This window comes from Mirounga leonina, unplaced genomic scaffold (genome assembly GCF_011800145.1).
Source record: "Mirounga leonina isolate KUSES-001 unplaced genomic scaffold, KU_Mleo_1.0 Mir_150, whole genome shotgun sequence".
NCBI lineage: Eukaryota > Metazoa > Chordata > Mammalia > Carnivora > Phocidae > Mirounga > Mirounga leonina.
Genome location: NW_023270374.1, coordinates 16327685 through 16355409, shown reverse-complemented (window position 1 = coordinate 16355409; position 27725 = coordinate 16327685). Strand labels below are relative to the sequence as shown.

Below are 27725 nucleotides of genomic sequence, written 5' to 3'. Positions count from 1 at the left end.
TTTGCCTTGGCTCACCAATTATACATTTTTTAAGTTTCTAACCCTTTAGAAACAACTTATATACTATTCAAGATTCCCCAAGCAACTCCCTAGAGCCAATTATATACATTAGTGGGTGCTCAATAAATATTCATTCCTCAATTCAGTGATTAGTTGAAGTAATCCACATACCTCCACAGGGACCCATGCTGGGTGAATCAGGAAAAGCATCTTAAGGCTTATTCTCTTCAAGAAATTGGTATATTATCAGTGTGTTCACATTTGTTTCTTGAACATGATTTTCCTGATGTCTTAAGAGAACTCGCAAGAAGAGTTCATATACTGATAGGATAATCATCAATGAGTTTCCAAATTCAATTAGAAACTAAATAATTCCAATCAGTTGCTTGACTTTCAACACATTATTTTGACCTCATAGTAGACCTAACTTTCTTGAAAGAGTCCATACCATCATGGTGTCCATGTTTGACTTGACAGACAAATCTGTAACTGTATTCTGTTATATGGTTTCCAAGTTGGTTACTGATTTATTAAATAAATATTAGACATAAAAATAAATATTTTAGGGGAGTAGGAGAAGGTGAACAAAACTTTGTGGATGAGTAAAGGGGAAAGAAAGCCAAATTGCCAGTTATTTTTCTGCTAAATTTTAATCCAAAAGACTATATTTTAAATCAGGTTTCATGTCTCAATCAGTGACATTTCTACTTGAAAATATTGATTGCATTTGGCTCACAAGTATGAAATGCAAATATACTTGCATAAAGCAAACAAGTTTAATTTGTGTATTTGTATTAATGACATTTGATCAACGCACAGGAACTGTTAGTAAAGAATCATGCACTTATTCTGTTTGTTTGGGACATAAATGATGGAAAAGTCATTAATTTTTGAGATGGGCCATTTTCTTTGAGACAGAGCATTTGATTAAAAGACAGGCTAAAGAGAAGAAATGCCAATTAACTTTTTAGTTATTTGAAAAGCATTGAAAATGCATTTTGACAGTTATTAAAAATTTATTTTAAAGCAAAAGCCTCTTCCTTTAAACATACATTAATTATATCTCTGGTGTTATTACTCAATTATTATGCAAAAGCAATTTTCTTAAGGATATGGTTATATTTTTGTTCTTAAATCCAGTGCAGTAACAGATTTGGAATACATTGGGTCTTCTGATGGGATAAACTCTTTTTGAATATGCTCACTATACCACACATTATTTATTCATCTCAGTGTTCAGCATAGTTTTTCTTGATAGCCTTTCTTTCACTTGAAATGTTATGTAACAAAAACAGCAGAACCAATTGGCATTTGGTTTTATCCCACTGTTCCATATGCTGCTGGATGAAGAGGGAAATAAATGTGCATCATCACTATGCTGGGCACATTTCAGCCTTTCTTTTCTCCGGTACATCAATTTCTCTTCTCACAGAAATAATTTCACAGCAGTTTGAACTCCTGTTTATAAGCAAGTCAAATAATACCAACATGCATCAGACAGTGGGACACATCCATCTCAAAATCCCTGCAATTTGCACACACCTAAAATATGTCAGCTAATAAACTCAAACTAAGTTAATATCTTAGTTTGGGTTCCCCCAGAAGCAGACCCTGGGACAGGGATGTGAGTACAAGGAGTGTTTCTGAGAAGTGAGGAATAGATCTCATTTGGGATCACTTCTCAGAAACATTCCTTGAACACACATCCTTGCCTCAAGGTCTGGTACATCTGAAATTAATATAACACTGTATGTTAACTATACTGGAATTTAAATAACTAAGTAAACAAATAAATAAATATCAAATAAAAATGAGTGCCTGAGAAGTGATCCCAGGAAACTAGTAGGGGGTAGGGAAGTGAAGTAGGAAAGCGAAGGCAGCCAATAAAAATGTGTGTTTGTTATCAAGTAAGTTACGACTGTGGACAACTGGTGCTCAGTCCTAGTAGGGAACTCTGGAGGACTATTTAGAACATGCACCTTAGAGTTATTCCATCCAAGGGTTAGGGCCCTTGGGGTATACATATGCCAACTCCTGGGTGGCACTTCTAGCCAGCTATGCTCTCCACTAGCGAAAACAGGCAGTCTGCATTGCAGTGGTTGTTCTGCAGAGTTCTATGTTGGGCAATGATATTCACTGTTATAGTTAGCCTCCAGAATTGAGTGAAAAGCCCCCCAAGATTATATTGTTATAGCCTTAATAATTCAACTTTTGATGGCATTGAACCCAATACCTTGTATCTGATATAAGTACCTTGACAATAGTCAAGTGTGTTTACAAAATATTTTCTAAATTTGTTTACAAAATATTTTCTAAATCTGACACTACTGTCTTGGCAAAACTTAATAACTAAATATATGAATGATTATCAATAATATGTGTATATAGGAATCACCTGCAACTTATTTATGTTCTAAATCAGTGGTTCTCAAACTTTAGGATTCATCAGAAGCAGCCATGAATGATACCCACAGATGACTGAGTCCTTACACCCAAAGTTCCTAAATTCAGTACATTTGGTGTGGGCCTGAGAACTTGCATTTCTAACAAGATCCCAGGTGATGCTGATGTCCTGTGTAACCTCACACACTTTGCTTCCCCCTGCCCTAATCATTTCTGTGTTTATCATTATTACCACAAGAAGTATGTTATATTCTTCAGATAAAAAATGTTGAAATACATTTTCAATCTAATTCTAACTGGAAGAGCTAAGCAGAGGACGTTTTTCCCACCCCGGAAGAAGTCAGACAACTTAGGAGTGGAATCCGAAATATTCTACCCATGGCTGAAAATTCTGTCGTATCTTTTTTATTGACATGTATTGAAAGATGGTCATTCATAGTTAGGACTCATAGGTAAGGATTAGGTTGATAGGTTTCTGAGTGGGGTTTTGGATTGCACTATCAAAACTTATGCATGTAATCATGTTTTCCACTATTCCTAGGTCACTGATCTCTGCTGCATCATGGGATATTTTCAACTTTTAGATGTTTTATTCTACTTGGCATACAATTAGATAAAATGGCTCTGTCTTTAAAACATAATTCAGAGTTCTTATATTTTTCCTTTTTAAATTATTTTGTAATGTAATTGTATGTGCAACAGAGAGTAAGGGGAAAGTGACACAGGTCGGCCCTTGATAAAATTTGGTGGCAGTCACTTGGACAAGTATGCAAAAGGACTGGAGTTTAATGATGTCCGGTACTTAGAGTCTTAGGTAATTCCTACTCTGTGACACCAAGGACAGGGAAACTCTTTTGTGCTATTACTGCATGTTGCTTATAACTTGATCTTGGTACTTATCTCAGCATATCACATCATTGTTTTAGGCTTCATATCCTCCCACTGGTCTGGGGACTCCTTGAAACTAGAGCTATGTCTCATTCATATCTTTACACTTAGCATTAATCACAGTGCCAGGTATGTGGACGGGTACTCACTACATTTTAGATAAATGAGTGAATAAATTATTGAATGGGTATTCAATAATTTAGAGTAAGGCCAGAGTAAAGGCCAAAAAATGGGTAAAGGTTGAGATTGAGCCATGATTCAGTGGCATTTGCCATCCAGAACTATACTGCAAGCATAGGGTTGTGTACCATGATCTGAGATTATGGTGGCTCTCTGGCTGGCAAGGCCAACCAAGAACCAGAACAGATGTGGTAGAACCTACTAGACTTTCTGTCACCAGTAGCTTTCCCTGAAGACATTTATTCCTGTGTAAGTAAGGATGCTGATGATCTGTCAGAAGGGATTTTAGTCCTCTATATTGGATAATGTGAAGAAATCACCCAAGTTTTTGGAAGCAACCTCAGGGTTGTGCATGCCAGGAGATTGTTAATTGATGAGAAGGTGGAAGCAGAAAGTAAGATTTAGCTGACTAGCTCTGCCTTGTTGTCTAAGCAGAAGAAAAAGGAACCATATTTTGTCATTGATTTGCAATAGCACTTAATTGAAGTCACCCAGGGCTGCCTTTACAAGAGTAACTTCATTATAGCCATACACTATCGGTTCTATAGACACTTTTAATCCAGTGATAACAAAAGAAGAAAAGGGAGATTTTTTTTTTCATGCCTGCATTTTCCTTGTAGAAGAGAAATGGATCAAGAGTGATGGAAAGTAATAATGCCCCTGGGTTTCATAGCACTAGCTCTTTCTTTCTTATAGCTATGAAGTACTCAAGATTTATTGTTAGGATTATTCTCTCATGCTACTTTAAATTCATAATGATCAAATAAGCCCCTTTAAGAGGCCATCTTTATGGTATAAAAATTGGCTAAGAAAGATGAATCATAAATAGGAGAAACACTTATAATATCTACATGTATGTTCAGCATTCCTCTAAACTTAATGTAAATCATGCAACATAAATTATTTATGCAAGTATGTACTGGTTAGCGTAACATTAGCTGCTGTAACAAACAGTACCAAAATGTCACTTGCTTCATACAATAAAATGTTATTTTTTTTTCCATGTAACAAAGTCCAGTGTGGGTGTTTCTGGTTGGTGGATAGCATGCTTCCACATGCTAATTCAGAGCACCAGGTTCTTTTCATAATGTGACTCCACCATCCTATAGAACCTTGCTGGAAAAGGGAAAGAAACAGTAGAGATACCTCGCATGCCTCTAAAAAGTCCTGCCTTGACTTCTAGAGGCAAGAACTGGTCAAACGGTCAACGCCTGGGTGCAAAGATAGTGAGAAGGGCTTGGAAACATTGTCCCTGCCTAGGCAGTGCCATGCAAGCACAGCAGACCCCATGGAAGGAGGAATGGATTGGGCGATAACTAGTCATTTTCTGCACTGTTGACCAAGATAATGGAATTCAAATCTGCTATACCTAGAATTACTCTAAATTGACTGCCCCTTGTATAAGACCCCAATGATAAAGTCCGTGGAGTAACCACTTTGTGTTCCAAATCACCTCTGCAGACCTCTTGGAAAAAAGGGATCCATCAGCAGAAGGATCTAGACTAGAAGACTTAAAAAAGACATTTCTATAAAAACACCTTGCAGTTAGGTTTATCAGATTTCCCATCCCAAACCCTATGCATTTAGCACAGTCACATCACCACAAGTTGGCAAATGAGGAAATGGGAGAATAGGGAGACATCCCAAATTATTTAGCAACCGCCTTCCAGAGGAGCTAAGTGAAGTGTCTTCTCCTTCCCAGTGATTGGTGCCTTATCAAAGATTCAGGACACCAGGGCCATGTAGTTATGTTTCCATTTATTCAGCAAAGAGGTTGGAGGCCAATCCCAGAGTGGAGAGGCCTCAGGAGACTTTTAGATCAAGTTCAAAGACAGATTCATGGAATATACTACCCAGATATTTCAAAGGTTGTAAATTGACCTGCACAGTGTTGTTGTTGTTGTTTTAAATTTATTTATTTATTTTTTTTAGCAATCTCTATACCCAACATGGGGCTTGAACCCATGAGCCCAAGATCAAGAGTCACAGGCTCCTCCAGCTGAACCAGCCAAGCACCCCAGACCTGCACAGTGTTTTATACATTTCTAACTTAGGTGCCAACATTGACAAACCATAAGATTTAACATGAAAATCCAGATTGCTAGCTTCTTTTGAAAAAATCAGATGTAGCAACCTCTGGCATGCATGTGGCAGCAATCTAGGTGGCAAGATTGGGTGGCTGCTCTTTGTAGCCGAGGAACACCCTCTGTGGTCACCACGTTCCAGCCCAGCCCCAGACACTCATTTACCTTTTTACCCAGCCCTGGGTCAGTTTGTTCTCTGAGAAATTCCATCATAGTTTTCCAACTTCACCTTGGGTGAAGAATTCAGGAATGACAATCAGACTTCTCAAAACCCCTGAGGCCAGGAGAACAAATGTCTCGTTTATTCTCAAATCAAGTTGGAAACAGCCAACATAAAACCACAGTGATTTAACCAGAAGACATAAATATTATATTTAGAAGGAGTGACTATATAATTAGGAAATACTCTCTCCCTAAGAATCAAAATCAATTATCCTGATAAAACCCTAGGACTGCTAACCACTCTTGAATATATTATAAAAAGAAAAAGAAAAAACCAAAACTAATTTTAGGTGATCAGGAGAAGGGCGTTCTCCAGGGACATGGCTGAGTTCATTCCAGGACGTTTGACATAGCCTGTCTCTCTCTTTTTTTTTTAATGCACAGGCTTTAATTCGAGAGAGAGCGTTCTTAGCTAGGGCTCAAGGTGGATAATTACTGATGCTTTTGGTAAGTCTTAAAAGGAGTTAAGACAAAGGTGTGTGCCTATGAGGAGACTCTGATCCAAAGGAGGACCCACACAGGGGCTGGACCCTCCATGAGAATAAGGTGTCAGCGACCACTTCTGGAATGTCTCAAAGGACCCCAGCCCAAGACATCCCCCAGAGAATGTTTTTCCGGAGCTCCCCCTTATCTGAGATGGCTATGTGCACCATCTGCGCTATAGACATTTGTTTCTAATGTGACTCAGTACAGGAATTGAATTCATAATGTAAATTCAATTCTTCCCTGCTGGTGGCATTCCACTTGATTGAAAAGAAATACACACTTCATCTAAAAATAATTAGCCTTTGAACGGCCTTTTATTTCAATTGACTTGAGGCTTTTTATTGATTCCTTTAGGGTTTATGTGGTAGAGAGAACAGGATTCTTCTGGTGTGGTCTTTCTTAGCTTCTTAACCGATGGGCGTAGATCATCCTTCACTGTCATACCCTTGCTCCTTATAGTGCAGCTAATCAGGAGCCACAAACTGGTGACCTGCAAACTAAATCGAGCCTTTTACTTGACTCTTGGTACCTGTATACATTTTTGAATTTGAGTGTTTAAACATGAAATACTATTCCAGTTGGCCACAGGTCTTGGTGCCTCTCTACTGCCTTATACCAAATCTAATTCACAGATTTATGTTGTTTCTTGGGCCCCATAGGTATGTGAATTTGGAGATTCTGAAATTAATGAACATGTATTAAACTAGTTAATACATGAAAAGTCCTGGGGCACCTGGGAGGCTCAGTTGGTTAAGTGTCTGCTTTCGGCTCAGGTCATGATCGCAGGGTCCTGGGATGGAGCCTCACATCAGGCTCCCTGCTCCGCAGGGAGTCTGCTTCTCCCTCTACTGCTCCCTCTGCTTATGTTCTCTCTCTCTCAAATAAATAAATAAATAAATAAATAAATAAATAAATAAAATCTTAAAAGAAAAAGGTCCTAAGAACAGTGCCTGCCACATAATAGGAACTCAGTAAATTATAATTAAATCATCATTATTTTTATTGTTCCATATTTCATTACAATTTACTAGCAATATTTACTAGATCAGTTCTACCCCAAGAGATTTTTTTTTTTCTTGTAAACTGGGATGATTTTCTTCTTACAATTTTTCATTTGTTTGTTCCTTCTTGTAGTATATGGTTCTTTACAGAAATAATCTGATTAAATTAGACTGCACTTAATGGCAAACAGGAAAACAGCCAGCTGACCAAATAAACAGATCCTAAGCTGAAGAATTACATAGTGGGGGGTGAAAAGCCAGTGTCTTCTAAGCATGACAGATGCAAATAGAAAAACCCAGTGAAGGCTGAGAAATAGACCAGGCTAATTGCAGCTGGGTGAGAGTCCCTATTGTTTCCAAGAGCCTGTATCTTGTTACTAAAAGGGCAGCGTGTCAGTAAGACCCTATGCCATGGAACCCTTCCTTATCATCACTTTTCAGTAAAAGACAATTTCCAATTATTTTGTAAAAGCATTCTAAAATCCTAGACATGCCAGGAAAATATAGTGGAGTTGTGATTCTACTCTCAACATACAGCAGAGCAGGTTACTGAGATGATCACAAATTCTATTTTTACAGAATGGGAGTTGGTTTTGAATGGGGGGGATGGAGCCCTGGATTAAGTGGCAAGAGTTTAGTGTTCTGATCTTGATTCTGCACTAAAACGCTGGAGTGGTAGGCTTCAGTTTCCTTAGTTAAGGAATGACAGTTAATAATGTGCTAAATGTGCATTAACTCAAAGTTATAAGTCTCTTAACTTCTTTGGCCCAGAGCACGGGTCTTCAGAGATTTAAACCATCTTTTGGTTTTTTAAGTACAGTGGTAACTTTCAGTTTGACAAGAGGTCACTGGCCTGTGATTACTCATTTTGGTAAAATAAAAATTTCTTCCCTCACTCACAATTATTTTTATTCCCAGCTCTGATAGACCCCAGCTGAGTCATCCTATAGAAAGCACTTCACTAAAAATAGAAAACTCCTAGGCCTTAATAGTAGGCACCTCTAAGGGGAGAATACTCCAGGACAGACACAAAAATTTCAAGGCCCAGAGCACATACATTCACTGAGATGAAGTGGCTTGCCAGGTAGCAAAATTATTGACTCCCATTATAGTATTATTTGCTTTTAGATGCTGAATGGTGGTGGTATGTATACAAAGCAGCAAGAGTATGGCTCTTGGGACAGGACAAACAATTCATCCCATGTCAAGGCCCCAGAATTTCATGCACAATTTTGAAAGAAATTGTGGAGGTCATGGGGGACATGCTACAATAACACTGCCTAAAAACACAAAACTTCACTGGTGTGCAATTATAAATATTTATGTAGTTCATGAATTTGCAGAGTTCAGCCAATCCGGGCTGAGTAGAGCTTAGCTGGGCTTGGTCATACATTTATGGTTAGGTATAGGTCAGGTAGGTGACTCTACTGATCTCAGCCGGACTTGTTTCCTTATCAGTATACTGGCCACTTGCTGGTTGATCTTGGACAATTCAGGCTGTGTGACTGGGATGACTGGAGTGACCCAGTTATGTTCCTCTACCAGACTAGACCGGGCATGTTCCCATGGCCATACCAGAGTAACAGGAAGGAAAGTTGAAATGCACAAGTGCTTTTTCAAGCCTCTCCTTGGGCCATGTCTGCTAACACCCTATTGGCCAAAATAAGTCACATGACCACCTCATATGCAAAAGATAGAGAAGCAGCCTGTATGCTTTAGTAAGAGCAACTTAAGGTGAGAAGGCAAAGGCTGTGGATACAGAGAGAGAGAGAGGTGAGGTATTGAGGCCATTAATCCAGTCAGTTTACAAAAGAGGAGAATCAACTAGGTTCTGGTCCTAGCTTTACTATTAGCAAGCTGTGTCCTTGAGAAAGCTGCATAACTTCTTTCAGCCACAGTTTTATACTAGGTTAAAGGAAAAGGTTTGACTATATAATTTCTAAAATCCCTTTCCAATACTACGAAGTCTTAGAGAGGTTGACAATATAATTGCTAATGTCCCTTTCAAAGGTTTCTACAGTAATCTCTAGACACGTGTAAGATTACAAAAGAAGTTCTGTAATACATCTTAAGAATCAAAGGAGGTATAAATTATGGGTTAAGCTAAGATACTGAAGCATTTCAAGAGAGGTATATTGGGGAAATGACAGTGAAGAAAAAATGGGGATGAAGCTAGGAAAAAAGTCACAGGAATCTGATTATGTTCTTTGCTGTATTAAGAGCAGATTTCCTCCATGGGCAATTTCACGGAGTATATGGGTGTGTAGAGGAGCTGATACATAAGACTTATGTCACAATGCGTTTTGCTCTTGACATGAAATAAAATTTAAAATGCAAATGCATGTAGGGACTATGCTTGGTAAATCACATGATCTCTAGCTTCTATATTTCCTCTTTTTGATCCAGTATTTTGATCTACTTAGCATTTAGTATTTGGATCCACTGTCTACCTATCCTAGATCCTTCCGTCTTTCGTCTCTGCAGACTTAACCCTCATTCTGCCTTCACACAACAGCCTCCATTAAACACCTCGAATCCAAACTTGAATATTAGCAACCTCCAGAGGTCCAGAGAGATGAGATTTACAAAAAAAAAAAAAATGTTGAGGAGGGATATACAAAAAGAGCACTTTGTGGGGAGCCCTTTGTCTAAAGTGGTGCCGTTCAGAAAATGGTCCTTAGACGAACAACAAGAACATCACCTGGGAGCTAGTTAGAGATGCAGACTCTCAGGACCCGCCCCAGATCTACTGAATCAGAATCTGCATTTTAACAAAATCACCAGGTACTTTATGTCTACATTAACTTTTGAGAAGTGCTGATGTAAAGCTTTCCCATCTTTTCACTTTTAACATGCAACCATCTTTTAAAAAAGTGCTCTCAGTCACAGACTGTGAGGTCCCCTCTATTATAATCTGTGGTTAATTATAGATGAAAGACACTGGTAATGATTTAATTGTTATGTATTAGAGCAGATTCAGAGATATGTTCTTGTGCTATATACCATTAAAAAGTGCAAGGAAGAAGGAAGTTACAGTTAGAAAACTCCATCCCCCTAGTAGATATCATCTATTATATGTGCCATAGGTTGAAGGTTGGAAACCTCTGCCCCAGGATAATGATAATAGCAAGGATATTGACAGATCCTACAAGGCCCCAACTTTTTAAGTCCCATCTCCTCTACAGAGTATTTCCCATATCAAAGTATTTCCCAATACAACCTTCATTTTCAACATCCATAGTATATTTTGTCCTAGAACCCATTCAGCCCAACGTGTTATTTTCCACATAACTATCGCTTATCACCCTGGACAGATTCTAAATTTTTCATTCTTCACAGCACCAAACACAGGGCCTTGCACCAATCAGAGTATTCAAAAATATTATTTGTTGATAAATGCTTCAAATCGACAACAGCCCAGAACATAGTCTAAAAGTGAGATCCAACACACGCCATAATTGCGCTGTGTTGACCCAATAATGACTTAGATGATGTAACTAGAAAGAACAAAGACCACTTAGACAGGGTTCCAGATGTTCTTAGCAGCAAGTTATGTTTTTTCCTCTCCCTTTAGAAATGAAGTTATCCAGAATTAATAAGCAAGCACAATATGCTAATTACTTTAGCACATATAATCTCATTTAAACCTTGTAACAACAACCTGTGGAAACTGTCATTATTATCCCCATTTTATATATGAGGAGATTTCAATTCCAAGATAGTAAATGAGCTGCCCAAGGTCATATCTGGAAGATGCAAGCACCTTTCATGGAAAGAGAATCTTTCTATCCCTCAATGAATTATCCAATTGTATAGATCGATGAAAGCAGTTTAATTTGTGATTATCTTCCTAGCCCTTTGTAATGGACTCTATTGCTAGTTGGTCTTTGTTCAAAAGATGAAACTTCATTTTAATATCATTTTCAGGCAAATATAATCGTTTAGGAAAAATCTGCCAAAAATATAGGCATGCAACATATTTCAGGACTTGATTAAACGTGTCAGGAATTTATACCCATTGTGAATTAATTGTATTCCTCCACATTGGCATGAACTATCCAATTTATTTCTGATTAGGTCTGGACTGTTTTTCATTCATCTCACCTTTTACTCATTTTCTTTAGACTTCAGTTGCCAATGGCAACCTGAAATTACAAGGTTAAACAAATGCTGCATTTTACTTGAGTGGCTTGTAACTTTGAACTTTGAGTTCATGTTCAGTGGGAATTGTCAATCTATAAGGATCACGACCACCTTGCATTGTGGCAAATCCAAACAGTCTGAATTTGCTGGGCCTCTGCGAGGACTTTATGGATTGTATCCCTTTTTAAGTTTTGGCTTTGATTTATTGGAACTGATTACCCATCTACAAGGGTACTATGAATTTGGGGACTGCCCTCCCTCGTGGTGTTGGTTTGGGTTCCTGATTCTTCATAGTTGACATTTTTTCCTTAAATGGGCCCCATGAATTGCTGGCTTCTTCACCTTGTCCCTGATATTATAGATTGAGTTTCCCTGGTCGGCATTTCAAGTGTGGAAACCAGTGGCTTTCTGCAGAGACTATGACTTCACCATTTTAATACCCCCAATTCTTAGGCCTTCTCTCCTATCTTCTTAGAACATTAAAACCCCAGTTCTCTAAGATGGAGAATCTACTCTGCCACCGCGGACTGTTTGTCTTTGAGTTCCTTTGTTATTCCTGTGTCTTAAGGATTTCTTTTTCTAGTATTAAAACTCAGTTATCAGGGGCTCCTGGATGGCGCAATGCGTTGAGCATCTGACTCTTGGTTTCAGCTTAAGTGGTGATTTCAGGGTGGTGAGATTGAGCCCCAGGTAGGGCTCTGCACTGAGCGTGGAGTCTGCTTGAGATTCTCTCTCTTTCCTCTGCCCCTCCCACTTATGCTCTCTCTCTCTCTCTAAAATAAATAAATCTTTAAAAAAAAAAAACTCAGTTATCAATTTAAATTAAATGTATGTGTTCTATTTTACTCAGCATTTCCCTGTTTGGAGTAGAAGGAATCTCCACTCAGACATTTTGGCTTGAAGTCCCATTGCAATTTATTCTAAAAAAAATATAGAGGAAAACAAGTAAACCAACACAATCTGTAATGGTTGGGATATCTCATGCGGTCCCATTTTCCCACATGCGATTTTCCAACAATCCCCTGCTACCCTGACTGACCTCCCTCTGTATCTTTTATATGATCCTGTTATTTCTATTCTTGATTGGAGTAAAAATTCACGAGATTATTCTAAAAATAAGATGAGTCTGCAAGGTGGCTCAGGCTGATTTTGAAACCACCCATTCTATGTGGGTATTTTAATGCTTTTCCCACTGTTTTCAGTAACCTCTTAGCTGATTAATTGATGATGTTGACATTAAAATACTCTCATTAATTCTTCATAAAATTTTCCCGGTCACTCTATCCCACGCTCAGTGTTTTATGCTTTTCTGTTTGTTTGTTTGTTTAATATTTGCTTTTATTCTGGAATGCTATTTTCTTTTTTTTCTTTTTTTTTCTTTTTTTAAAGATTTTATTTATTTATTTGAGACAGAGAGAACGAGAGAGACAGAGAGCACATGAGAGGGGGGAGGGTCAGAGGGAGAAGCAGGTTCCCCGCCGAGCAGGGAGCCCGATGCGGGACTCGATCCCGGGACTCCAGGATCATGACCTGAGCTGAAGGCAGTCGCCTAACCAACTGAGCCACCCAGGCACCCTTGGAATGCTATTTTCATGCTAAAAGTAAAATATCACATTACCATAAAAATGAGAAATAGGAAATGTAAAAGTACTCAGTCCCAACACAGTTTATATTTTAGTATTTTCTTTCAAAGTAATTCTATATTCTTAGAAAATATTCTCATGGTTGTAATCACAGTACATATAAAACTGTATATAGAGGGCACCTGGGTGGCTCAGATGGTTGAGCGTCTGCCTTCGGCTCAGGTCATGATCTCAGGGTCCTGGGATCGAGTCCCGCATCGGGCTCCCTGCTCCTCGGGAGCCTGCTTCTCCCTCTGCCTCTCTCTCTCTCTCTCTCTCTCTCTCTGTCATGAATAAATAAATAAAATCTTAAAAAAAAAAAACTGTATGTAGATTTACTTCATTTATCACAGTAACAATTATGTTCCCTTATTTTCATAGTCATTTATTGTTTTACATTTATTGGCTGCATTTCATTTCTTCAAGCAGAAGCCTTATGTTTTCTTTCACAGAAACTCTGTTTTACTGATGTTTTTGCTGGGTTTTTTTTGGGGGGGGGTTGTTTTGTTGTTGTTGTTGTTGTTTTTGCTTGTTTGTTTTATTATTTTCCCTAATCTTTAGCAGTAAATTTTAAAATTGAGCAAGATAATTTCAGTACCACATTACCACTTGCATTTCCCAAAGGCCAGAAATATTTTTAAAAGGGTTAAGAGACTGTGAGGAATTACATTTTTAAAAATACAGCAGATGCTTCCAGAGAAAGAAAAAAAAAAGTAAATAATCTAAAATGTCTAATGAGAAAACAAACTGAAACAAATGGCTTTATGTGTATATAAAAAGTAACATAATGAGGAGAGCCTGGGTGGCTCAGTTAGTTAAGCGTTTGCTTTCAGCTCAGCCATGATCCCAGGACCCTGGGATCAAGCCCCACACTGGGCTCCCTGTTCAGCAGAGAGTCTGCTTCTCCCTCTCTCTGCGGCTCCCCCTGCTTGTGCGCGTGCTCTCTTTCTCTCTCTGTCAAATAAATAAATAAAATCTTTAGAAAAAGTAATGTAACTATACAAAGAATATAATTAATTGAAGGGAATTTTTGCAGAGTAATATAATTTTGCATCCTTGGCGGGATATATTCTGTGAAAAACAAAACCTCAAGAATGTCTTGCGCTTCACGTGGTTATTTTATTGTTAGGTCACAACATTGAAACTATTTCCATATATTTGAAAATGTAAAGCAAGTAAGTAAATACGTCGTTACCAGAAAGCAAAATATACAAAATTAGTTACAAAATAAAAGAGATATAGACTCTGAGAAACAAACTGAGGATTCTAGAGGGGAGGGGGATGAGGGGATGGGTTAGCCTGGTGATGGGTATTAAAGAGGACACGTACTGAATGGAGCACTGGGTGTTATACGCAAACAATGAATCGTGGAACACTACATCAAAAACTAATGATGTATGGTGATTAACATAACATAATAAAATAAAATTTAAAAAATGAAATCTAGAAATATAAAGATCAAAGGAGTTAAGAAAAAATTCTATAATATTACATTTAAATTTGAGATATCAATATGTACTAATGATTCTTCAAAAATATATGTCCTGATGTCCACTGCTGGCCTAAACACAATGACTGTCTGGTAGCAGTGAGCACTTTTAGCACCCAATGCCTTCTCCAATAAAGGCTCTTTGGAAAAGTAGCTGATTCCAAGTCTGAGTCAGAGAAAGCACAAGAAGTGCCTGAGTTACCTTATTTTACCTAGAGAAGCAAGCAAGTGCTCAAAAACCAATGAGGGCTTCTGCATGGAGCTCTGGGTGTTATGCACAAACAATGAATCATGGAACACTTCATCTAAAATTAATGATGTAATGTATGGGGATTAACATAAGAATAAAAAAAAGAAAAAAAGAAAAAAAAAAACCAATGAGTGCATGTCAAAAGGACCCAGGATCATGCCCTCAAAGGGCTTCTGCTGGCATTACATGCGACAATTTGAGCTCAAAAAAGAATAATGACTGCAACTGATTTAAACAAAGGGAATAAATGGAAATAAAAATATATTGTCTGCAGTTATTTTCAGAGAGAGAGAGAGAGAGAAGAAAAAGAAAACTCATTGGTTATCTTTTGAAATTATTATTGCCCCAACTCCTTACTCAGAATATTTGTGAATCAAAGGAAAAGAATTAAATGCTTACTCTGCCTTTTTAGGAGGAATCTGGTTCATCTCCACCTGACAAGGGAAAGCTCTGCCTTACAGAAGAATACTAGCTAAATAAAAAAAGAGTTATAAAATTGCCATTCACCCCTAATAAGATAGGTGAGAATCATCAATTTCATGAAAAGGTGCTAAGGAAACTTTATATGGACCTAGAGCTTTACCCCACAGAATAATTGCCAATAGCCAAAAGAAAAAAATGTGTTGACAAAGTTGAAGTCTGATATTTACTACTTTTAGCCAAGTGATCAAATTTAGCATTGCTGATAACGCAACCACATGATAATAGAGCTCACTAATATGTTACGATATAGATAGAAAAGAGTACCTGTTGACTCTTCTCGCCCAAACAAATGTTTGTTTAATCCCCATCCGATCAAGCTTACAGGCTTAATTTCTAGTTTACAGGAAAGGCAGGTTTTCCAGGACCAACTTAAATGACACCCCCAGGAAATAATCAGACAAATTCAAAATGTGAGCATTCTATAAGAAAATTGAACAGGACTCTTCAAAAAATCCAAGTCATAAAAAAATTTAAAACAATAAATAACTCAACAGGGAAGAAAGAGGAAGATATCACAATCAAATGCAATACAAGAACTTTGATTGAATTCTGGTCCAAAAAAAAGCTAGAAAATTTGGGAGGTAATACTGGGAAAATCTGAACATGGATGGATGTTGGGTAACATTAAGGAATTATTATTAATTCCCTTGACATGATTAAGGTATTGCCATAATGTAGGAAAATGTCTTTATTTTTAAGCGGTGTGGGGGTCAAGTGCTGTGATATCTGAAATTTATTTTCAAATGATTCACCAAAAAAAAAAAAAAATAGAGTGATAAACAATAAGAATGCACATGTGGCAAAATATCAAGATTATTATTACAATTGCTTTCAGGGCTTTTGTGGTTGTTGCTGTTATTTTGGTTTTAGGGGTTTTGTTTTTGTTGTTGTTGTTTTTGTTTTTTGGTGGTGGTGGTGGTGGTGGTGGTTTTTGGTTTTGCCTCTGCAAACAATGCTGCAGTAAGTTTGGTGACGTTTCCATCTTTTTTTTTTTTTTAAGGTTTTTTATTTATTTATTTGAGAGAGAGAGAATGAGAGAGAGCACATGAGAGGGGGGAGGGTCAGAGGGAGAAGCACACTCCCTACCGAGCAGGGAGCCCGATGTGGGACTCGATCCAGGGACTCCAGGATCATGACCTGAGCCGAAGGCAGTCGCTTTAACCAACTGAGCCACCCAGGCACCCTGACGTTTCCATCTTATATGTTGGTGCTTTCATTTCCCTGGGCCAGGTTCCCTTCCCAAATGTGAAATTGCTAGGTGAAAAGCTATGTACATTTTCCTTCTTATAAATATTATGGATACCATTTTATTGCCCAATGTTTGAAAATGTCCACTTCTCCCCAGATGTTACTGCTCCTTTGAACAAACCTTTTTTTTTCTTACCAATATGTCCCTTTAAAAAATGTGCTATTGAATCTCCCTTATTGTCTATGAGTGAGCGTTTTCTGAAATATATTTTGGATATTTTCACTTCTCCTATGAATTGCTTGAGGTTTGTCCATTTTTTCACCAAAAAAATATTATTTTCATTTAGCTAAATACAGTGACCTTGAACAACATGGGTTTGAATAGGTCCACTTATACATGGTTTTTTTCCAATACAGTATAGTACTGTAATGTATTTTTTCTTCCTTATGATTTTCTTAAAAACATTTTTTTCTCTAGCTTGCTTTATTATAGGAATATAGTATATAATGCATATAACATAAAATATGTGTTAAAAATATGTGTTAAACAACTGTTTATGTTATTGGCAAGGCTTTTAGTCAGCAGTAGGCTATTAACAGTTTTGGGGGAGTCAAAAATTTGACTTGGATTTTTGGCTATGCAGGGGGTTAGCGCCCCTGCCCTCCCCACACTAAGGATCAACTACATACCTAATAAATTATTTTCTTTGTAGCTTACAGTTTTTCTATCTTGCTTGAGAAGGTCTCTATACCCTATGATTATGCAATTATTCACCCAGAATTTTTCCTAAGATTTTTTTGCTTTGTGTTTTATTTACTTTTTTTAAAGATTTTATTTATTTATTTGAGAGAGAGAGTGAGAACAGAGAGAGGAAGAAGTATGTTCCCTGCTGACCGGAGAGCCTGATGTGGAGCTCTATCCCAGGGCCCCAAGATCATCACCTGAGCTGAAGGCAGACGTGTAACCAACTGAGCCACCCAGGGCCCTGCTTTGTGTTCTATATTAAGGTCTTTAATATACTTCATTGGGCGAAATGACTCGAGTTGGAGCTGAGCTCAAAGTGAAAATTCTCCTTAAATATCTCTCTGTGCCTTCTCTGTAGCATTTTTTTTTTTTTAAGTTTTAGCAGCTGTGTCTTTGTTATCCCACAGTAGCTTATTACACTCTGTTTTCAATTTGTTTCCTTAGAAAGTTGGTATTGATTATATCTCTTTAATAAGTCAGTACCTGTCTTATCTTATATTTATGCCACATTTACATTATATTGAGTATTTCCCCCCTGCTTTTAAACTAACCTTCATAAGTAACTTTACTTTCTCCTTGGTCTTCGCTTACATTTATGAGTCTAAAAACCTTGCATAACTAGATCAAATCTCTACCTTATTTTTTTAAGGCAGTTGAAAAACTGTCAGAGGCAAAATAAGCATCCCAAGTGCAAAAACCTTGGACATTATAATCAGGCAGAGCTAAAAACATTTGAACTTGACCGTATTGTCTTTTCCTGCTTAACTATCCAGAGTTCACAGAAGCTATGAGTAGGCAACATGTTTTGAAAAGTGAGTTAACTGAGAAATTTAGAAATTGAGTCTGACTAGTCAAATTGGACAACTCAGCCTATAATAAAACAAACTCTGGCAATGCTCTTATTTATTAATATCTGAGTGTAATGTAGCAGTTCGCCTTAAAATTAGAGATTAAATTCAACCATGTCCTTCCCTCTTTTTGCCCATTTCCTAAAAATCTTATAAATTTAAGATCAAGCAAGCTCACGTTTGCTAATGTTAGAGAAAAGCTCCAAAGCATATTCTCCAAAATCAGATTTTTCATGAAGATCTCAGTCCTATGGTGATTGTCCCTCAAGAATGTGTTTTAAAATTATAGAAATGGAGAGATGGGGCCAGCTGAATTAAACTATGAGTGCTTCGTGGAACCAGGCCATATATGACACTCCTTTGAATTCCCCTACTGTATCAGGTGGTTATTGCCACAATACTGCTGCCTAACAAAAAAAAAAAAACAGGGCGCCTGGGTGGCTCAGTTGGTTAAGCGACTGCCTTCGGCTCAGGTCATGATCCTGGAGTCCCTGGATCGAGTCCCGCATCGGGCTCCCTGCTCGGCAGGGAGTGTGCTTCTCCCTCTGACCCTCCCCCCTCTCATGTGCTCTCTCTCATTCTCTCTCTCTCAAATAAATAAATAAAATCTTTAAAAAAAAAAAACACAAAACTGAGTGGCATAACACATTAAGCATTTACTAAGCTCATGAGTCTACTGGGCAATTCTGGTCTGAGTAAGGCTCAGCTGGTCTCAGTAGCCTTACTCAAGCCTGTTTAGCTGGTGGGTCAGCTGAGGGCTGGCTATTTATAATAGCTTTTCCCTCATGTCTGATAGTCATTCAAAGTGATGGAGAGGGGGATAACTGGGTCATGTGTCTCCTCCTGCAGCAGTCTAGCCTGAGCCTCTTCACGTAATGGCTCAGTGAGCTTCCAACAGTGAGAGCAGAACCACATGAAGCCTTTTGAGGTCTAGGCTCAGAACTGCATGCTGTCACTTTGACATTCTACTGGACAAAGCAGATCATAAGGCCTCCCTAGATTCAGGGAGATGAAAAGTACACTCTACTCTTTCATGGGAAACACTGCCGAGGCCATGAGTACCAGGAGGGGTGAGACATTGCTATCACTTGTGCAATTAATCTACCATTCCCCCAGAACCTACAGCTTGAGTTACACAGAGTAGACACTCAATACTCAATGAGGATGTGAACCAGAATGTGAAAATGAGATGGGATAGCACTGAACCCCAGCAGAGGATGATCAAGAGCAAGTCCTGGTATTCAGTGGAGAACCATCTGAAGCTCAGGATGGTGGTGAGGCAAAATGAGGAGGGATCCAAACTGAAAGTCCATAGTTAGACCCAATCTCTCGAGTTTCCTGGTCTAAGCCAGATTTAAATCTGCTAGGCCAGAAGTTAAAAACCCTCCACAAGCCCAGTAGAACTCACGAGTGTGGTTCAAATTGACTGCCAACAATAAAAAATCAGGTCCTCCATGAAAATTTAAATTTCTGACTTCTGAAAAACAAAAGTCTTGCAAACATTAGCTAGAGCTGGGTTTCTGCCACCCCTTTAGACTGAGCATGTTCTCCCCACCACTCCCACTTATTTTCATGACTTGCCTGGCCCCCCCTAAACATCTGAGTTTGTGACCCTTAGGCTGGAATAATTCTAGACTCCTGATGGGTGGGACTCTTTGGGAACAGAGCCAGACTTTGCCCTTCATATTTTCTTACAATGAACAAGTATTTCATGTATAAAAAGCAAAAATAAATAAAAGCTCTAACTTGAAATTTAATAATAAATGCAAATTTGTAATTAAATTGTTAATAGCTGAATGACTTTTTTTAAAAGAGTGAAGTATGGCATGTAATATAAATTAAATAAAATTAATTTAGTTAATAAATTATTTTAGTTTATTAAAGTAGTTTAGAATACAGTATAATTTACCACTAATCCATGATAAAAGAAGAGTCCACTAAAATTGTAATTTAGCCACAACTGAGTCAATAATTAAAAATTATTTTAAATAATTACTTAATTATTATTATTGTGATTTATAATAAGAAATATATATTTAATCTTCATCCCAGTTCCTGGCACAGAGTTCCTAAAACCCTTGAAATCTCCTAAATGATAAGCAACAAAGGTGTCTTTTGTTATGTTAGTGAGGTGACTTTTCAGAAGCCCCTAGGTAACCTAAAGATGGGGGCTGATTGCCAGGGGAACCAACCTTGCAATTCGAGGGTTAGACCTCACAGTCCCAACCCCTAATCTCCAGGGAGAGAAGGGCAAGAGGTGAATCAATAGGTAATGGCTAGTGATGTAATCAACCATGCCTATGTAATGAAGCCTCCATGAAAACCCAAAAGGATGGGGTTTGAAGACCTTAGGAGTTGGAGAACTTGTGGAAGGAGATGCAGGGGGAATGGGCGCTCAGAGAACACAGTAGCTTTGCACCCTTTCCCCCATACTTTGCCCTGTGCATCTCTTCCACCTAGCTGTTCCTGAGTTATACCCTTTTATAACAGACCAGTAATCTAGTAAGTAAAATGTTTGAGTTCCTTGAGCCGCTCTAGCAAATTAATCAAACCCAATGTGGGGGGAATCATTGGAATCTCCAATCTATATCCAGTTAGTCAGAATCACAGGTGACAACCTGGATTTGCAACTGACATCTGACATGAGGTGGGGGTGGGGGACAGCCTTATAGGACTGAGCTCTTAACTTGTAGGATCTGATGCTATCTCCAGGTAGATAATATCAGAATTGAGTTAAATTATGGGACATCCAGCTGGTGTCCTAGGGAATTGCTTTGTGGTATGAGGGGAAAAGATCTCACACATTCGAATTGGGTGCAGAATCATAATTATTAAAATAGATTATTTTAAAAATTGGATTATTAAAAATTATTCAAAAATGTTAGTTTAAGTATTTGACATTGTCTCACATTTCACATCCTTTTTTATATATAAATTTTAAAAAGAAACAGCCTATCAAGCACTCTGGGGTTTTGTCTCACCTAAGAGCATTTGACTACTAGGTCACATACAATGTATCCAAAGCTGAAGGTCCCCCACACTAACCTCAAGGAAAACAGAAATCTACTGTTTGCTGAACACGAGGCCCCTTGCTTTTCTTCCTTTCCTCATATTCCTTGGAAACAAAATTTGAACAGCATGCTTTGCTGAATTAAAATGGAGACAAATGAATGATGAGACCTGGATGGTAGTTACTGAGAACTGCCAACCACCAGGCTAAGATTTCACTCCTGTAAAAGCCCCACTCCCTTCTAACTGGTTGCCATACCTGGGAAAGAACTGCCCATTGTCATCTTGTCTGTGATGCTCCAATGGCTCACCTGTTCCCAAGAGGAAGGGCGCAGCTGTGTACACAGGTGCCTTTGCTCCGCTGTAGTCATGTCAATCTCGGAGCCCCATGAGCGCCCTTCTCATAGCATGTTTTCTCCTTGGCTTATTAGAATTCATATGCCGGCACAACATCTTCATAAATACCCTACATTTTATATTTGGGAAGAAGAGTTGACTTCCAATACTTAGGGCAAGTCATTTTTATCAGGCACGTTTAAAAAAAAAAAGATTTTATTTATTTATTTGAGAGAGAGTGAGAGAAAGCACGAAAGTGGGTGAAGGGCAGAGGGAGAAGTAGACTCCCTACTGAGCAGAGAGCCCAATTCGGGGCTCGATCCTGGGACTCCAGGAACATGACCTGAGCTGAAGGCAGACGCCTAACTGACTGAGCCACCCAGGCGCCCCTATCAGGCACTTTTTGATGTGGGGTGGGGGAGGGGAAGGTTGTTCAAACAGATCCATAATCCATTATCTGAGACTCTTGGGATCATTGTTTTTTGGAACTCATAATTTTTCTGATTTTAGAAAGTGTTATATAATGCATATACTGTGAGCATAATACTCTAGAGGGGTGCTTGGTCATCCTCATAGTCATACAAAGTAATGTATCTACAGTACCGTGCATGGATATTCACATTCAGTGAAATATATAAGAATTATAAATAACCTTATATCAATTAATGTCTACGTGTTTGCACCAAATTTACAAAAAAGTTCTGGATTTCAGAACTTTGGGGGTTTTAGAATGGCAGATAAGGGATCTTGGACCTATATTATATAACTAAGTCTTGGCAGAATTTCTCTAGCATAAAAGCAAGAGCAAAAGGGTTGAACTTAAAGAGGGTGTTCTCTTTATGTTGCTGACACTGTCCAGAATGTGAGTAAGGAAAGGGGGTCACAGCACCTAGAGACAGATGCCCTGAGCACTGTCTTTACCCTGGATGGTCCAGGGCTCAGGGCAAGCACCAGAGACTGCATGAGGCCTCAAATGGAGGACATACAGCCAGGATCAAGATAAAAAGTAGAACGGGGAGTTCAGAGTTGAACCAGGGCAGGAAGTCAAGCAGGGTGTCCAATGTGGACCAGCCTCATTGGCATCACCTGGGAGTCACTGAGACATGCAGGATCTTGGACCCCACCCAGGTCTCCTGAATCTGAAGCAAAGTCGGGATCCCAGGTGATTTGTGTGATGCTTAGAAGTTTGAGAAGCACATACACAAAAAATTCCATAAAGGTTTTAAGGACATATCTCAAGAAAAGCTGCCTCGAGGGTACTAAGAGCTGAAAGAAAAAGCATTAGTCTCACATGCTGTTTCTAAGACTAGACTCCCAACTTACCATTCAATAAGGAAAGAGAATTTCATTTAACATCCTAGGTTTCAAGGCACCTAGATGGCTCAGCCGTTAAGCGTCTGCCTTCGGCTCAGGTCATGATCCCAGGGTCCTGGGATCGAGCCCAGCATCGGGCTCCTGGCTCAGCGGGAAGCCTGCTTCTCCCTCACCCACTCCCCCTGCTTATGTTCCCTCTCTCACTGTCTCTCTCTCTGACAAATAAATAAATAAAATCTTTAAAAAATCAAATCAAATCAAATCAAATCAAATCAAATCAAATCAAATCAAATTCTGTGTTTCAATGGGGCTCAGCACAGCAGAGCTTTCCAGAGGCAGCACCCACCGCCGGCGGTCCCTCATCCCAGCTACAGAAGATGCCTGGCCTTCACTGGTTTTATGATTATGGCTTCCATTTAAGTCTGAAGAAACGGTTCTGTGACTTTTAAAAGTCTGGGCATTCTCCAGAACATTAAACAGATAAGTTAAAAGACAGTTTATAAGATAGCTAAAGCAATTTACAAGGCAAATAAAATTAGAACGAAAAGAAAAAGAATCAAAGAGGTGATACAAGAAGTCAAAACAGAAGTTAAAGTCGGTTACAGGAGTATGTTCAGTTCATAAAAATGCACTGAGGGTGCCTGGGTGGCAAAGTCAGTTAAAGGTCTGACTCTTGGTTTCGGCTCAGGTCATGACGTCAGGGTGGTGAGATCGAGCCCCGCCTCAGGCTCCGCGCTCAGCCGGGAGCCTGCTGGAAGTTCTCTCCCTTTGCCCCTCACCCACCCTCTCTCTTCCTCTAAAATAATAAATAAATAAATCTTTTTAAAAAGTGCATTGAGCTCCTCTCTAGAAGTACTCGGCGGCGCTTCATGAAGCCCGCTCGTACCTCTCCTGTCCTCTCCAGCCCCCTCTTCCCTCTCCCCAGCCTGAAGCATGGCTGACCTTGGCACTCCCAGCTATCAATAGCTTCCAGTCCCTTCACGTAAGAACTTCAGATCACTGCATTGTAAACTTTTTCAAAAGATTTGCCTGTGTGTGCGTGTGTGTATTTATTTATACTGTTGCAGGTCTTTAGCCCTATTACGCCACACATAATCTGAACTTGACTTTCAGCCATGGACAAGTGATGTGTCTGTTTTACATCTTCTCCATAGGTAACCAGTGGATGGTATTTACCTTAATTTATTCCTCCCCCATCTTTGTACATCTCTTTCAAAGAGTTTCCACATGGGTGGTTATAGAAAACTAAATGACCTAAAACCATCCTCCTCTCTTGATGTCTCCCAGCTGCAGATGGACCTGGAGCAAGAGTACCAAGACAAGTTCAAAAGACTGCCCCTGGAGATCTTGGAGTTCGTGCAGGAAGCCATGAAAGGGAAGATCAGCGAAGACAGCAATCACAGTTCTGCCCCTCCCTCCCTGGCCTCGGAGCCTGGAAAAATGAACCACAAGCCTCCCTCCAGTGAGGAGCTAGAAGGAGACAACCCAGGAAAAGAGTTTGATACTCCTCTGTGATTGTTCCTGCCAGGCCTTCAAAGCATGCATGGCCACTTCATCGGACTCTCTCTTACTACAAAAATCACTGCCCAGGAGCATCTTCCTGAGAAGCATCCCTTAGCCTAAAATCCACACCAAAGGGAGAGTTCTAGAAGGATCCATGCAAACATCCTCATGCCCAGGCTCCATGTGTTATGTGGACACTACTGCAGGTCTGCTTGCGGAGAGTGCATGTATGTGGGATTTTCGTTTTCTTTCCAATAGTAAATTCAAAGCAGGCAACTTCCAGGCTCCATGGGACATTTAATGAAGGACAGTGTCTTTTTTGAAGAAAATCAAGCTCATGTTTTTATTTGAAGCTCTGGTGTAAAGTATTTCAAAGTAATAGAAATAGTTTGAGAAATGCATAGTATTATTTAACACTATCAAACAGCCAACTTTGAGCATTCATTTTCCTAACTGCCCCTCAGCTATCATATTTTCAAGTTAATGTGCATATTAAATTGTTTTATCCTTTGCTTTGCAAGCACAGGTGGCTTGCAGTTTGCTAATTTATTTATCATAGAAGCATCAATGTATTTGTTGCTGACATGGCTTTATTAGGTACCATAGCGATTCGACTAAGTTGGTTTTCTTTCTTGAAAAAAAGTCACTTGATTGTATCCTTGCCCAGTGAAGCTATCCCAAGACTTAGCAATATGGCTCATAACATTTGGTTGCTTGAGCAAATTGGCCACACACTTCCAGGCCCACTGTGCTTTCTGAGTTGACTATTTGCACTCAAAGTCTGGGTATTCATTGGTTGTTGGCCTGAAATTATTAAATAACTACGAAGAGTCTGTCTGGTTGAATAAAAATAGTTAAGCTGATGGATGTTGAGCAGAGATTCAATCAGAGTGAACAGGTTCCAGTGGTTATTTCGCTGTCTCACATTTTTTATGGTTCATTTATTTTTACTATAGAGATAAAGATTGAATATTTATCTAGAGAATACACAGACCCACATATAGATGATATATAGTATCCCCATGTATATATGTACACACACAGCCATGTAAGTGTATACACACTCACACACACACACACACGTGCGCACATACAAGTGTAGATGTGTGTTTTTTAATTGGCAATGACCCAAGTCTCTTCCACAAGACTTAAAACCAAATTCAGGGATAAATGCCTAGAGAAGAAAATGGTCAAACATCTATCTATATTATGTGGCTATTAAATTATGTTGAAATTCTAAGAAACAGTTGATGGAACTTGATGCAAGTTGAGGTAGATTTAGAGCTTAGAATATGAATTTGATATATATTTTGCAGGATCAAAAACTGGATTTTAAGTATCAGATTTTAAGCTTGTTTTAATAGAATATACAAAAAATGTATAGGACAGCAATATGGAAATTTATTAGTATCTTTCATAATTTTTAAGTCTGACAGATTTCGATTTTATTCTAACATAAAAAAATCTTTCATTATATATTTACTATGTACATTTAATTCACTTAACTATGTCTTTTTGTTAAGTTTCTATGTTGGGTGGCGTAAGAAAAACAAATTATATCATGGGAAAACTGATCAAAAATATTATTGAAAGAACTTAAGTAAGAGAGAATAATTATATAGAGGACAATATAATTTAGAGAGTAACACAAAGAACAATGAAGTTAAAGAGCTGAAGAAAGATGCTCATAGCTTTATTTTCCTTTAAAATAAACCTGTCTGATTGTAGCTTAGCAAAACGTCTTAAAATGCAAAAACCGGTTGTGTCCTGAAAATTGTGTTTCAAGAATTTAATATTTTTATGCAAATTATTTTATTTAACTTTAAGCAATAACTAGGGATCACAATTAAGTTTTAATCAAAACGAAGGCTTAGTTCAAACATGAGGCAAGAGTGTTTGATTAAAAAAAAAAACACACACATCAAGCAAGACTCAAGAGGAAAAAATCCCATCCTCTTTGGAGATGATTATGTTTTGATCTGAAGGATTTGGGGTATTAATTAGACACTTAATAAAACATATCTTCCACTGAAAGATAAATCTTTTGTAAATCATTCAACTTTTGCACTTTGAAAGAAAGGCATTAATCGTAAGGAAGCAAGAATGGGCACAATTGAATGCTGCATTTTTATAAATAAAATAACAGATGTCTAACATTGCAGAAGAATGAACTAATAATAGCATTCATAACCAAACGCAACGATGATTATTACAGAACACTGTCTCACATTTTAGTCCAGAGATAGACAGAAGTGGAAAAACCTTGACTTACACAAAACTGTTTTTGGTAGTTGGATTTCATTCTCTTAGTGACTCTAGTCATTTTGCAATACATTTGTATTTGGCCATTTACTGTAATCACATTTTTATATCTGTACAATGACACTTTTTGCAGTTGTGGGGTAGTGTGTTACACTGTCCATCTTGCATCATTGAACCTACTACAGCGATACTATCATTTAACAATATTAAGATTACTTGAAATAGAGTAAGATAAAGAAAAAGGGTCTATATGATGTGCAGTTTTGTGCCTTTATGTATTTGCCTTGTTCTGTGTTGAATGTGTGAAATTCTGTACTGTGGATTTCCCTGTAATAGAGCGTTAGAGCTGTGTAGTAAATTAGACAGAGCTCCCCCCCCCCCATACCCTTACATTACTGAGAATAGCGTGGTTTTGGCCGTGAACACCAGTTTTCAAAATTCTAATGACATGCCGTGTGTTTTTGGTTTTCAGCATTTCACTTGAACATTTCAACCTCACCATACATTGATTAATGCTCCTGTAATAGATAAGCAGTCATTAAATAATTCTGAAAGAAAGGGCCGTTGCTTGCGTTACTTTGAATTTAATGTTGCGCTTGTGCACTGTATAAATATTGTTTGTGATGGATTGGACCTCGTGACTTTTGCCTTTTCAGAAGAAAAATAAAAGATAGGACAAAGTATTTGAAACTCTTAAAGTGTACATATTTTGGTTCTTCGATCTCAAATTATTTAAAATGCGTAATTCACATTTTTGTAATAATTCTATGCAATTTTGTGGCATGATGTTTCTTCCACTTGTAATTTTATGTGTTTTCATCACGATTCCAAAGGAAACAATAAAAATTTCTTAACACAACCCAGGTGTGTCATTTCTTGGTGTCAGAGCCAACCATTTTTTTTTTTTTTTGACGGACCAGATGGTGGGAGTATGCTTTGTACCAGTCATTAGGGACAGAAGGCCCACCCTGATACAGCCCACCTGTGCCTGTACAGGGAATCGGGATGTGCTGCAATGCATGTGCCAGAGGACACAGCTCTCATTACTCTATCGCTCCACCATCCCGTGCAGGAATGACGGTACACCTGCCCATTACTTCCGTTTTAAAGACCCTCCCTCCTTTCCTTCACCAAAGCTAGGGAAAGCAAACAGTCAAAGGTTGCTAACAAATAGTGGAGATGAACTGACAGAGTACTTGATGTAAGTTTTTCTTATGAAACATAAAAAGAGTTTGCAACATTCTTCCTTTCTTTCTTTCTCTTTCTTTC

The 27725-nt window shown here is 38.4% G+C and overlaps 1 protein-coding gene across 2 annotated transcripts in view; it reads left to right on the top strand.

Moving 5' to 3' along the window:
- PLCB1 (phospholipase C beta 1) overlaps positions 1–27315 on the top strand; it is a 681734-nt gene extending 654419 nt beyond the window's left edge. For both annotated transcript variants that reach the window (XM_035005857.1, XM_035005858.1), the window contains one exon: positions 23979–27315. In XM_035005857.1, coding sequence (XP_034861748.1) covers positions 23979–24206 — 228 coding nt within the window. In that variant the 3' untranslated portion in view covers positions 24207–27315. The remainder of the gene's footprint in view (positions 1–23978) is intronic.
- The last annotated feature ends 410 nt before the right edge of the window (positions 27316–27725 follow it).